Source organism: Macadamia integrifolia, chromosome 3 (assembly GCF_013358625.1).
Source record: "Macadamia integrifolia cultivar HAES 741 chromosome 3, SCU_Mint_v3, whole genome shotgun sequence".
In the NCBI taxonomy this organism is placed as follows: Eukaryota; Viridiplantae; Streptophyta; class Magnoliopsida; order Proteales; family Proteaceae; genus Macadamia; species Macadamia integrifolia.
In genome coordinates, this window is record NC_056559.1 from 20447995 (window position 1) to 20460601 (window position 12607).

General features: G+C 37.7%; 1 protein-coding gene across 2 annotated transcripts; it reads right to left on the reverse strand.

The window, feature by feature from the left end:
• On the reverse strand, positions 1-12084 carry LOC122073727 (serine/arginine-rich splicing factor RSZ22-like). Of its 2 annotated transcripts, none has more exons than XM_042638352.1 (6): positions 11930-12084; positions 11032-11135; positions 8855-8943; positions 1427-1646; positions 927-1040; positions 1-423 (listed from the first exon to the last, which is right to left on the reverse strand). In XM_042638352.1, exons 2-6 carry the CDS (start codon positions 11118-11120, stop codon positions 387-389), a joined length of 549 nt encoding a protein of 182 aa, XP_042494286.1. In that variant the 5' UTR covers positions 11121-11135; positions 11930-12084; the 3' UTR covers positions 1-386. The 2 variants fall into 2 exon arrangements, with proteins under 2 accessions (XP_042494286.1, XP_042494287.1); XM_042638353.1 differs by lacking the exon at positions 11930-12084 and adding an exon at positions 11786-11895.
• Positions 12085-12607: the final 523 nt, after the last annotated feature.

A 12607-nucleotide genomic window follows, 5' to 3' on the forward strand; every position in this document is an offset into this window, starting at 1 on the left:
TAGAAGCAGAAAACCAGTGTATGATGAAGCAGCAAAGATTCTCTACCAAGTCTTACAAGCGGGGACCACGCATCCTCGGCACACAAAAAAGAAGGTATAGAACTCAGTCACATTCTTTGTTTTCACCTTATTACAACTCTCCTCTAGACCTTCCATATATATATATATATATATATAACAACTATATCTAAGTGCAATGATATTTGAAAGAGAAGTAAATAACAAGAGCAATACTAAGTAAGCAAAAGAAACTTAACCAAATCTGAGAAGTTGAACCGAGGGCGTCGCCCAACAATAACAGTTGCAATGATGTCCAGGGATCGTTATAGCTCACTAATAATCTATGTTTTCTCTCTCGAAACCAAAAAGTTCAGCGCTCCCAATACTCAGCTCCTGCTTCGGTGTCGACCTCTAACAGCATGGCTGCAGACCAGTTCAGAGACAATGCTTCAGTATCATAAGGTCTAAATATTTAAGGCCAAACATGCACATATGATACAACAGAAAGTTCTATCAACAACATAAAATACAGGTAGCAATAAGGAAATATTAGGGGTAAGGACCCACATTGCACCAGATCAGACTTAAAGCACAAAGAGAAGGCGAACTGAAAGCCACATTGTGGTTTTTTTCTTTCATTATTATTATTTTTCTTTTCTTTTCTTTTCTTTTGGGTGGGGGAGTGTGGGGGGGAGGGTTACTGCATTCATAGCTGCCAGTTAGAATTTCTGTTAAATAATCCAGAACAAGCTCCAGCACTAGATATAGCTTCAAACACCTAAGCCAGATGGACCACAAAACGGACGATCCAACTTTCCTTGATGTGCACAATCAGGTTGTTGGTGGAACATCTTTACAATCTACTAGAAGAAACAATCCTTTAAGTCATCATATCAAATAGCAAACCCACGAATTATAGTCTTTACCCATTTGTGTATGGTGAGTCCTCCCTGCCACGGTAAACTGGTGACCTGCTAGAACGTCCACGATAAGGCGACGGACTGCGGCGTCTTGGTGAACGTCCACGAGGACTGTAACTCCTGTCCAAAGCAAGGTTTATCAATATAAATCAAACATAGCAAATCTCCAACCAATTAAAGTAGCAAAACAATACATTAAATGTTACACAAGAAAATCTTTATAGAGGGATTGACAAATTCAGTTTCTATCAGCGAAAAAAAAAAGTAACCCCAAAAAATAAACACAAATAAAAATAACCAAAAGATAAGTACTAGTGAATTAAGATCGGCTCAGCCCATCACTACAGCTAATAGTCGTCATTCAACCCAACATGGCACAGAAGATGGAACCCATTAGAACCATCCTTGAAGTCCATTCAAATGTCTATTATAAGAACCATTACATAACTCTAGGATTGAATATGCAAACAAAGGGAATAGGTAGAAAATTCAGCCCACAAACTTACCTGCGACCATAGGTTGGACTGCTGCGGTATCTAGGGCTGCGGCTACGCCGCCTTCCAGAGCCAACACGCAAGCGGCATTCTCGAGCAAAATGACCTGGCTCACCACACTCATAGCACTTCAAGTCAGAACCTCCTGAACGACCACGGCTACCACCCCTGCCGCCACCACCGCCATAACCCCTGGAATTGTGAGACAGCTCAACTCTCCATCCATTCTTACCTATTCCAAGTAAAGCCACATCATTAAATTCACACTCAACATCGTAGTGAGACCTGGACAAGGATGTGCAACACAATGTGGTGCGGTCATCTATTTCAACAATATGTTCAGCATAACACGAGAAGGAAACAATGGTAACTAAACAAAATAACTTTTGGAATTAAAAGTACTGAGAGTATATATAGAAAGATCGTAGCACTAATTTCTCTTATCCAGCAATAGCCGCATATGCTATGGCAAGCCTGTGAATTTTGAAGAAGGGCAGATATCCAAGCCCTGTCTCTGACAATTCACCCTAAATTCAATTTACTGAGCAGTCTTTCCCCTTCGCTAGAGAAGCACATTTTTTCCTTTGTCCTGAATCCTAACCACCACCACCCTTCACCCCCACGAAAAAAAAGTACATTTTAGATCAAACCAAAAGTAACTATTCTAGTTCAGAGCCACAAATTTGGATCAGCAGCTTTAAGTCCCAGCAATGAAAATACTGAAAAGTTCCAAATGGTTGAGGAAAAAAGATTAAACCAAGCCAACAAAACATACATGAAACTCAAGAGACCTAAAAGTATGTGTGTCAAATGCAGATTTACTTCAGATCCTCGTACGCATGTCTCAATCATTTCCAGCAATATGGAAAACTTAACTGCTACAGACAACAATCTACCATGTTAATAATAGATAAACTATCTTGGCTATGTCTTCATTGTGAATAACTTTCCAATGAACATTAAAACAACCAGCATGAGTGCCATCAGAAAATTTTATAAAATACATCAAAGAATTATTTAAATGAAATGAACTTGGCAATTGGTGATGCAGAGCTAAGGATGTACCAGTGTGGGACATAGTTGTCAGAGCGCTAGGCGACTCAAGGCATTAGATGGCCTTCCTAAGCGCTTAGGCAATAAGGTGGTGGCTAGATAGTGCCTAGGTGACCTAAGCATGCATGAATGATTTTAAAACATGGATATAGTTTCATTCTCACTTCTCAAAACAAAAGGAACAAACCATGTGCCAAGGTTTTTGGACACCAAGTCTGTAACGTAAGTACAAACAAGTTCACCCAGAATGTATGTAAAAAATCTAATAACTGCTTTTGTCAAAGCAAACACGAATTGTAAGGGTAGTGGAGTGGAAGGGGCAAGGAGTCACACAACACACCGTGACATTCTTGAGACTGCCAGTTGGAAAAGAACACGTTGGCACAATTGGATAAAACATCACCCACCAGCTTTACTCTATTTCCCTTCCTCATCCCTTTATAATTTTCACTATTATATTAAAGCCATAAAATTTTACAAAAACAGCAAACTAACCAAGGAAGCAAGCAGTAAAGAAGGGTAATGGAGGGCGGCCTTAGGGAAGAAAGAAATCTCTGAGAGAAATCAGAGTTGCAGGGAGAAGAGAAGAATCACACAAAGGAGAAGGGGGAAGAAGGTCTCACGACCAAGCAAACCACAAAGTTTCAACCAATTAATTAATTCATCATTCAAAAATCTGTCTACGAAATTGGGTTACATGCCTTTATATAATAAATCAAAATCAAAACTTGCCTAATCAAAATCTAAAACTAAAATAGCAACTACTAATTACTTCCTAAATTTTAACTAACAAAATTAAAAACAAAATAAAACTTAAAATGGCGATTCCCTAATTGACTATCAATTACCCAAATTAAAAGATTGCAAATAATTCCCAAACAAAATAAAATCATAAAGATCATAAGGAATCCAAAAATCCAATCGGACCCGATTTATCTTGGTTGAGATTGCCTAAAGGGTCAACTCGGTTCAACAGCATCAATTTTGCATCAACTCCCCCAATATTGAGAAAAACTCATCCACAGTTTTAAAGAATGATAACAATAAAAACTCACGACTGGGGGTGAATTGCTCGTTGTCTGCATTGCGAAAAAATCCGTGACGTAAAGCTTTGGAACTGCATTCAACTCTGAAAAATCATGGGGAAGAACGAATTCATGATGCAGAACAAGTGACATTGCGTTGATGTCTTTCATTGCTTGATAAACAATTTTCTCACTTTCTGCTGCCATCACCTGTTCCACAATAGGACGGTCTTCCACTTGTGTTGATGCCTCTGGTTCATCTTGTGGTTGTACTGAGGGTATCACTTTCTTTGACTCAACCAGTCCATGAAGATCAAATTTTCAGCGCATGTGGTAAGCCTGGAGGGTACACACATTTTTGTCACAATCACGAATACCGTCCCGTTGTTCCAACCAGCCTCGACCCAATTTAATGATGTGCTGAGTAGAGACAAACACTTCACAAAAAGCACCATCATAATAAGGAGGAACAGAAAATTCAACAAATACATTATCCTCCGACTCAAAAAATAACTAGTCTCTGACAACATATCCACCACAGATCTGGAGACAATTGTCATTTAGCCGCTCATCAATTGACAATTTAGTAGACTTTCCATTAGGCAACCGCACTCAAAACTTTAACACAGGAATCCATGACCAATCTTATGCCGGTATTGCTTATGGACCCACAAACATAGCTTTTAAGGCGATAAGGCGACAGAGACATTTGGGGGTCTTTCAAAGCGCCTTAGCGATAAGACGGGCATAAAGCGTCGCCTTATCGACTAAAGCGTTCCTGTGTAATTTTTTTATAAAACAAATCTATTTGGCTCAAATCCTAGTTGAATCCTATTACTCATATGTTAAATAAATATTAAATGTTCATATTCATACCAATGTAAGATATTCATCAAGAAAACAAATCAATAAAGTGAATAAACTAAGTTCATCTTCATCAATCATCAATCACCAATCACCAATCATTAATCATCATAACATATTAACATATAATATAAATACATAATTATAAAACAAAATTATAAATATAAAGAAAAGAAGACATAAAAAATACAAGTATTTATTATACTTGCCTCTATGATGCCAAAATGAGTGCCTAAGTCCTAAGGTCATCCACTATATTTCTACTCCCATCAAAAAAGAATGAAGCTCACCCTGCCGGAGCAAAATGGTCGCATGGATCAGTGACTCTTCCTTGTTCCTTGATTCCTTCTCAAAGCCCTTTCTTAAAACCCTTGACAAAATCCAAACCCTGTTTGTGAATCGTGTTTTTGTTTTGTTTGTTTTGGTTATTTTTTATGGAATAAAGTTGATCCCATACATCTCAAGTGCTAACAAAACCATACACCTACCAATAAAAAATCTATATTTGAAATCTTCATCAAGTAATTTTAAAATGTGTTCGAAAAAAAAAACAAAACCCATAAGACGCCATTTCATATAAGGCGGAGCACTGCCTTACCATCTCTAGACTGCATCAGCGCCAAGGCGTTGCTAAGGTGTCGCCTTACCAGCGCCTTAAAAGCTATGCCCACAAAAGAACAAATAATTCAACTTAAACAAACCAGTGGCAATATTGTAATTTTTGGTACAATTTAGAACCCTTTAAAGTGCAATAGCTTAATGGGGACTGATCTGGAATTTGTCCTAAAGGAAGCGTTCAATTCTGGAAATAATATGGTGATGAGGTTAAACTGAAATAAAGTTTAAATGCAAGGGTTCTATTGTAAAATAAGAGACAAGGGCTTCGGGGTAAATAAGAATTAAACAAGGGCTTAAGTGGGGTTTAAATACTTGGTTACCATCAACCTCACGACTCCACCATTGTGGAAAAACTTGCTGGTTTCAATTGATGGAACTGCTCCAGCAAATCTTAGATCCATCCAGCACTTCAGAAGAGAGATCAAGGGTCAAAGCACTCTGGCTTCCAACTACTTTCAAAGCAGAAGATGCAACAAGCTCCGAGGGAAATCCTGCGACTTGTAACTGGCAGAAAAAACTCAGATCTGATTTCTGGTTTCAGATCTATTATCCTCTGAGTTGCAGAAGCTTGGGATGGAGCTTAGGGGTTAGATCACCCCAGGTAAGAGTTTATACCCCAAGTTTCAGATTGGAAGCTGCAGAATCGAGGGAGTTCGAACCCCCTTTCACTGTCTGCAAGTACCGCCTGGAGCAAAACCAGAGAGAGCAAGGAACAAAGAAAAAAGGAAAGGAAAAAAAAGAGAAGTTTAGGGAAGTAAGAGATATGTACTAACGGCCATAGTTTCCAAACCAAGAAAAACTAGTCAATCAATTTTCTTCTTCCTTCTCTTCTTGTCATCTTCTCTCTGCTGCTGTGATTCTTTTCTTTTCTTTTTTCTGCTGAATGTTGTTCTGAGTCTTGTCTCGGCAGAAATCAGAACTGAGAATGGGAAAAAGATAGGAAAGGAAAAGAGAATGAAGGAAAGGATCCTTCGGCTCTGATACCACTTGATGGAGGGCCGGAAGGGAAGAAATCCCTGAGATGGCTCTTAGAGTTGCAGGGAAAAGAGAACAATCACACAAAGGGGAAGGGGGAAGAAAGTCTCACGACCAAGCAAACCACAAGGTTTCAACCAATTAATTAATTCAGCATTCAAAAACCTGTCTACTAAATTGGGTTACATGCCTTTATATAATAAATCGAAATCAAAACTTGCCTAATCAAAATCTAAAACTGAAATAGCAACTACTAATTACTTCCTAAATTCTAACTAATAAAATTAGAAACAAAATAAAACTTGAAATGGTAATTCCCTAATTGACTATCAATTACCCAAATTAAAAGATTGCAAATAATTCCCAAACAAAATAAAATCCTAAAGAATCCAAAAATCTAATCTGACCCGGTTCATCTCGGTTGAGATTGGCCGAAGGGTCAACCCGGTTCAACATCAATTCTGCATCAAAGGGTTCCAACTTTGGAGACAACAGGACATTCTTGAGACTGCCAATTGGAAAAGAACACGCTGGCACTATTGGATAAAATACCACACACCACCAGTTGTACTCTATTTTCCTTCATTATCCCTTTGTTTGTAATTTCACTATTATATTAAAGCCAAATAATTTAGAAAAAATAACCAACCAACAAAGCAAGTAGTAGAGAAGGGTTCCAACTTTGGTTCATTCAACCCACGATGAAATCTTCTTCTCCCTTTCTTATTTCTTTTTTCCCCTCTCTTCGAATACGAAGGCATGATCCCATGCATCACACTTTATATAAACATTCTACACAAACTCAACCAAAACATTATAAAAAAGCATTTATACTAAAAAAAAAAAGCTTTCAATACGATAAGGTTGTGGAACACCTAGGTCCCAAAAAAAAAAGCCTAATTGCTACAAAGCTTTGACAACTATGGTGTAGGAGGAAGAAACAGGCCACTAAGCGAGCAAGTAAAATTATACTAAACATTTAGGTATGCTACTAAGCTTTGACAACTATGGTGTAGGAGGAAGAAACAGGCCACTAAGCGAGCAAGTAAAATTATACTAAACATTTAGGTATGCTACTAAGCTTTGACAACTATGGTGTAGGAGGAAGAAACAGGCCACTAAGCGAGCAAGTATAAATATACTAAACATTTAGGTACGCTACTAAGCAACTGAAGTAAACTATATGTAAGCATTAATAAACTAAATATTTAATTACACAAGTGGTAACATACTAGTAATTACCATGGCCACAAGGCAAGTGTAAGCTGAGACTGGGTGCCTTGCAGCCAAGGCGTGCACCTAAGCATTGCCACGGCGAGTAGGGCATTTTGTAAAACTTATAAATTGGGGTGTATAGGTATAAAATGTCAAAAGTTTCATCTACTCATTTGTAATTTTACAAATGGCCTTCTATATAAATAAAAGGTCCGATTTAAAGGCATTTGTTAACACCCTGATACTAAGGCATTAGAGAACAATGGGAAATGGAGGAGCTTGTCGGACAACATCCGAGGAGGCCTCTATGAATACGGCTGCCATGTATCTTTGATGGTTAAGCCAAGTTCTGGTGGTGGACTAAATGGCGTAAAGAACACAGAGCGTGAAGAGCAATTAGGTCAATTTGGGGGACGAGTTTCAGGAAAATTTGAGGGTTCCAACCCAGTTGTAGTCTGCCATGGATCAGCCCAAAGCAAACAGGCCCCATACGCGAGTATGTGAAGGCCATCTCTTTTGTAGTTCCCCCTTGACAGTTTGGATATGACGGAAGAGGACCTCGATTTCAAAAAGGGCCCCCAACCAGGGCCAGAATGTCCCTTTACTCACTAGATAGGAGGCAGCACAGGCAGCTAGCCCGCGTCATTGAAAGTACTTAGCCAGGGGGGAGTCGAGACCAGGCCAAGGGCAAGGGCCCAAAGTCTAGAAAAGGCAAGGACTCCAAGAAGAAGTCAAGCCTATTTAAGATTACCTTCACTTATAAATATTAAAAAAATAACAAATCAATAATTCCATTATAAAAATCTTACTCAGGATACATAATGTGAACTGCATACTATCATATAGTGTATCATTTTCTTATATGAAGATACAATTCATCCTTTTACTGCATCTACTCATCTGTATCTATACAAAAGGTCTTCTATATAAAATAAAAGGTCTGCTTTTTTTCTCATATATACTAAACTGTTAATATTTAATATTACCTTCACATATAAATATCAAATCAATGATTTACTTCATTACTCTCTCGGAACCCCATCAAAGATCAAGTAAGAGACAGATACGCCCCCCCTCTGTTCCATTCTATACTTCTCACGATCGAAGATCGACAAGTGAAGAGAAGATGTGCTCCCCTCTGTTCCATTCTCTACTTCTCTTTCTCCGGCAGTAATGGTAATAAAGGTTGCTGCTGCTTCCTCTTTCCTCTCCAAACAGCAGCTGCTACAACTGCATCCTCTTCTGGTCTTCTTTTCCTTTCCCAGCTTCTTCTTTTCCGGTAATGGCATTGGTGTCAGTTGCTGTTGCCGCTTCCTCTTTTCTCCTAGCTACCCAGCCAAATGCCATCCCAATACAAAAGCCCAAGTATCAAGCTGTATCAACGACCTGTCTTGGGTTTATTGACCAATATGTGTTGATACAGTTTAATTCAAAGGCAGTTTAATTCCTTCTTTCTGAACTCTGAAGTGTATATGTATCATCTCAATAAGCCATATCCCAATATGTATCGATACATAATACCTTGATCAAAGAATCCTTTAAATGAAATTTCATGGGAAGTTGCTAATTAGCAAACCAGATCAATTAAAAGTTCTAGAGAATACTACTCCAAAAGTAATAACCCACCATATTACAATAGTTAATGACATTTCAAATGGAAGTTGAATATACAAATAATTGTTGAGCATACCATCCAGATCACGAATAGCATCTTGAGCATCTCTACGGTCATCAAAATCAACAAAAGCATAACCTGGAGGCTTTCTTGCAACCCATATACTGCACAAGCACAAACAAACGCTAAACCATAACAAATCATGAAAAAAGAATTTTAATGAAAATGCAGTTGCCTGAGAGTGCTCACAAAACTTAGAGCATGCCTTATAAACATCACAAACCAAACACAGTATGTAATTCCACGAGAATGTCATGACTTCCAATTAAAATTGGGAATGTTAATAATAGAAGAAAAAGTAAAGCCCTTAAAAAAAGGCAAGAGAAGAAAAAGGAGAAAGCAAGTAAGTCAAAAAGTAAGTAATTCCACGATAATGAAGTGTGTGTGAAACAGTAGAATATGTTCAAACAGAAAAGCAGAGGATTTCTTGCATCTTGTTAAATGATTTAACGGGGTCATGATATATTTCCCCACAAGTTTTAGGTCTCATGAACCATTTTCTAATTGCCATATTAAAGACACCTCCAAAGCTTTCCTCCCTTTGTACCCTATTGACTGATGCAACAAATCAAAACCTTCCGTCAAAATAAGTTTTGGGAGTTTTTTTTCCTTTTAACTGTCCTTCAACACAACACATTGCGCCCGAGCAAGCGAGAGAGAGAGAGAGAGAGAGAGAGAGAGAGGACAAGAATTCATATTTCTAGCCACTAACAGAATCATTTTTTCAGTAGATCTCATTTTTTATTTCATACCACTAGCTCATAGAATGATTTTGAATGTTTTTTCCATTCTCTGTTTCTATTCAACAATAAACTGTTAGACTAATTAGTGATGGCAGTATTTGGGCACTAGCAGCAGTGCCAAGAGAAGAACCTGCGGTTTTAGAAATTTCTAAACTCCTAGTCTCTCTAGGATTCGTAGTCTCACTGGAAATCCTATTACTAGTCTACTATGGATTTCCATTTAAATAGAGTTCTGATTTAGTTTCTTTCCTATTTTTCCTATGTTATGTGTCCTAGTTCAGGCTGGATTAGGAATCTATCAGTCCAGTCCCGTTATCAATTGATTTCCTTTCATTATGTCGATTCCTAGTTAATTTAGGCTATTTTTAGTCATGTTAGGAGCCATATTGTCAGTGTTTATACATACTTATGTGACCAGCCCTACTGATTCATAGCTACAGCTAATCGAAACAACAACCCACAAAGCATAGAGTTTCTGGAAAGAGGGTCAGGCAGTGGTTACTGTTTGCATTGATATTCCAGATTTGTAGCTCTCGACGGGAGCTAATTGGGGATAGGAGTCTGGAGTTCGACTCATACTAGAAAGGAAACCTAATTCCTAGAATGCATCCCAAGCTGTAGAACTAGAGTTCTAGCAATCTCTTTTCAGATCAGAGATACCGTAGTACTCAGGGTACAAAAGGATAACAGTAGGGAAAGCATGTAAGGAAGAAGAGGAGAGAGAGAGAGAGAGAGAGATAAAGAGACTGCAGGCTCGAAGAAGGGGGGAACTCGCACACACACAGCCACTAGGCTTCATAACTCACAATTTCTTTCTATTCAATCTACTCCCAACAATGGGGATTACACCATATATGAAGAGAAATAAAAGACACTAACTAGATCTCTAACTAGGAAACTAATTCAAATAAGAAAACTTGGAAAATAAATATAATGTCCTGCTTAACCTATCCAACTGAAAGATAGCATGATAATCCCAATTAAATAAATAAATATGATAAATATTCAACTGAACCAAAAGACCCAAATTGGACCCAGTTCATCTCCATCCAAATTCCCAAAACAGGTTCAGGCTGACCAACGAAAGCACTCCTGCATATAAGTTCAAGAGACAGAAAAGGAAGGGTGAGGAAGGAATAAAGATAAATGAGTCACATTTCTGGCCCACTAATGGAATCATCTTTTGATTTTTAATGCACTTACAGATTGAAATAATTTCTTGAGCAAATTTATATTTCAAGTTCCTAAATCATGAAGTTGCTCAGAAGCATAGCATCATAGTCCAGCAAAAATGTTTAAAAAATTATTGAAACAAACCTTTTCTACAATATTGATTGCTTTCTGAAAGATATAACAAGGAAGATCAGGGGTCTCCTATTTGCAATTGTTTATATGCATAGAAACTTAAGCATAAGGCAGCCACCAAAAGGTACTTATACTTCATCTTACCTCCTTATAACTCCATAGACACGAAATTCATCTTCAAGTTCTCGCTCAGTCACTCGTGGATCCAAATTCCCAACATACACACGAGACATTGTTACAGAAGACACCTATCAAATAGTGGTGCACAACAGTTAAATTAAGTGTTTAAATTCAAAAATGATCTATTAAGTAAAAGAAGATGCAATAGATAAACCACCTACTAAATTCACCACCATCATATGTTAACCCATCTTACTCTTTCATATGGATTTACACTTTACATAACTAATAATTCGCAGGTAAAGAATGCATGTTGCAAATTACAAGTGCACATGCAAACACTAAAATTTCAAATTTTAAATGATGCAAACAATAACCGTATCTGAGTTTGAAGTTATCATGCACACAAATAAGGATCTGCAAACTATGAGAACAAACAACTCCCAGCTTTCAGTCATGTAACTTATGAACTGCCATAGAATGCCTAGGAGGCATATAAATCCTAATAACAATGATCAGAATCATATAAAATCAATTACCCTCTTCACAAATAATAGACAGAAACAGGTTTTAGGTAAATACTTCGAAGCATGTAGAATGTGTTCTTGGGACCACAACTAAGATTAGAAACAAAGATATATGACAAAGGCTACAGGTATGATCCCCAAGAAAATAATACAACATGAATAATCACCAGTTAGGGTTTCTATCAACAAACCCTAGAAATCACCAGTACATACAAGTGAATAGACATAAACAGTAGAGGAGTTTTTCCTACCCAAAAGATGAGACTTCAAGGCTAGATTAACATAAAACGAAGATCAATTTAATCCGAACCCAGACACCTACGCGATGGTACAAAGCCTAATATGTACATGCAGTGCAGAGAAAGACACAGAGAAAGATTACGATACGTCTTTACCTGATCTGATACCCTAAAACGAAACCCTCTTCTATAAGAACGAAGAAAAGGGAAAAGATTTTCTTAGCGGAGGTTGTTCTGCTCAAAACCCTTTCTGGCTTGAGAGAAATGGAAAGCACTCCCGAGTCCCAAGTCCCAAGTCCCAAGTCCCGACGGCCTGATCCTATAAGTGGAGGAAAGTTAACAAAACGGGTCCCCGAGATTTATTTAATTACAAATAAGGACTTAGATGTTACAAAATGACAAATATAAACTTCAGTTAGTTTCTGGGCTGTGAAAGTAGCCTTTGGGCCAACATGGGCTACGCTTGGTTAGAAGGAGAGCGATGGAAAAAATTGAAATTAGGAGCGTAGATAATAGATCTGATCTGGTAGGTCAACCTGGAAAATATGAGATTTTACTTGCTCTAGGTTGGTTCGATTAAATTAAGTTGGTTGCAAGGCAACTATGGAAAAGGAAGTGAAGGGAAATGAAATATTTGCATTTTTACTAAAATATATTTCAAGGAAATTTTTGCATTCCTGGCTTGGTATAGAAACATCAAAAATGATTTTCTTATGTAAAATATATTTCAGTTCTCAAGAAAATATTTGCATTTCCTTTGCATACAAATGGAGCCAAAAGTAGAATATGCAGCCACGTAGACAAATATCAATCGAAAAAGTAATAAAAAATGTT

Bases quoted from the DNA above. Each gene is read 5' to 3' on its own strand.
- LOC122073727 (XM_042638352.1), bottom strand. From the start codon at position 11,120: ATGTCTCGTGTGTATGTTGGGAATTTGGATCCACGAGTGACTGAGCGA. The intron at 8,944-11,031 runs GTAAGATGAAGT...GTGCTTGTGCAG, and splicing joins GTCTATGGAGTTATAAGGAG to TATATGGGTTGCAAGAAAGC. The intron at 424-926 runs GTAAAGACTATA...ACTGGTCTGCAG, and splicing joins GACTCACCATACACAAATGG to CCATGCTGTTAGAGGTCGAC.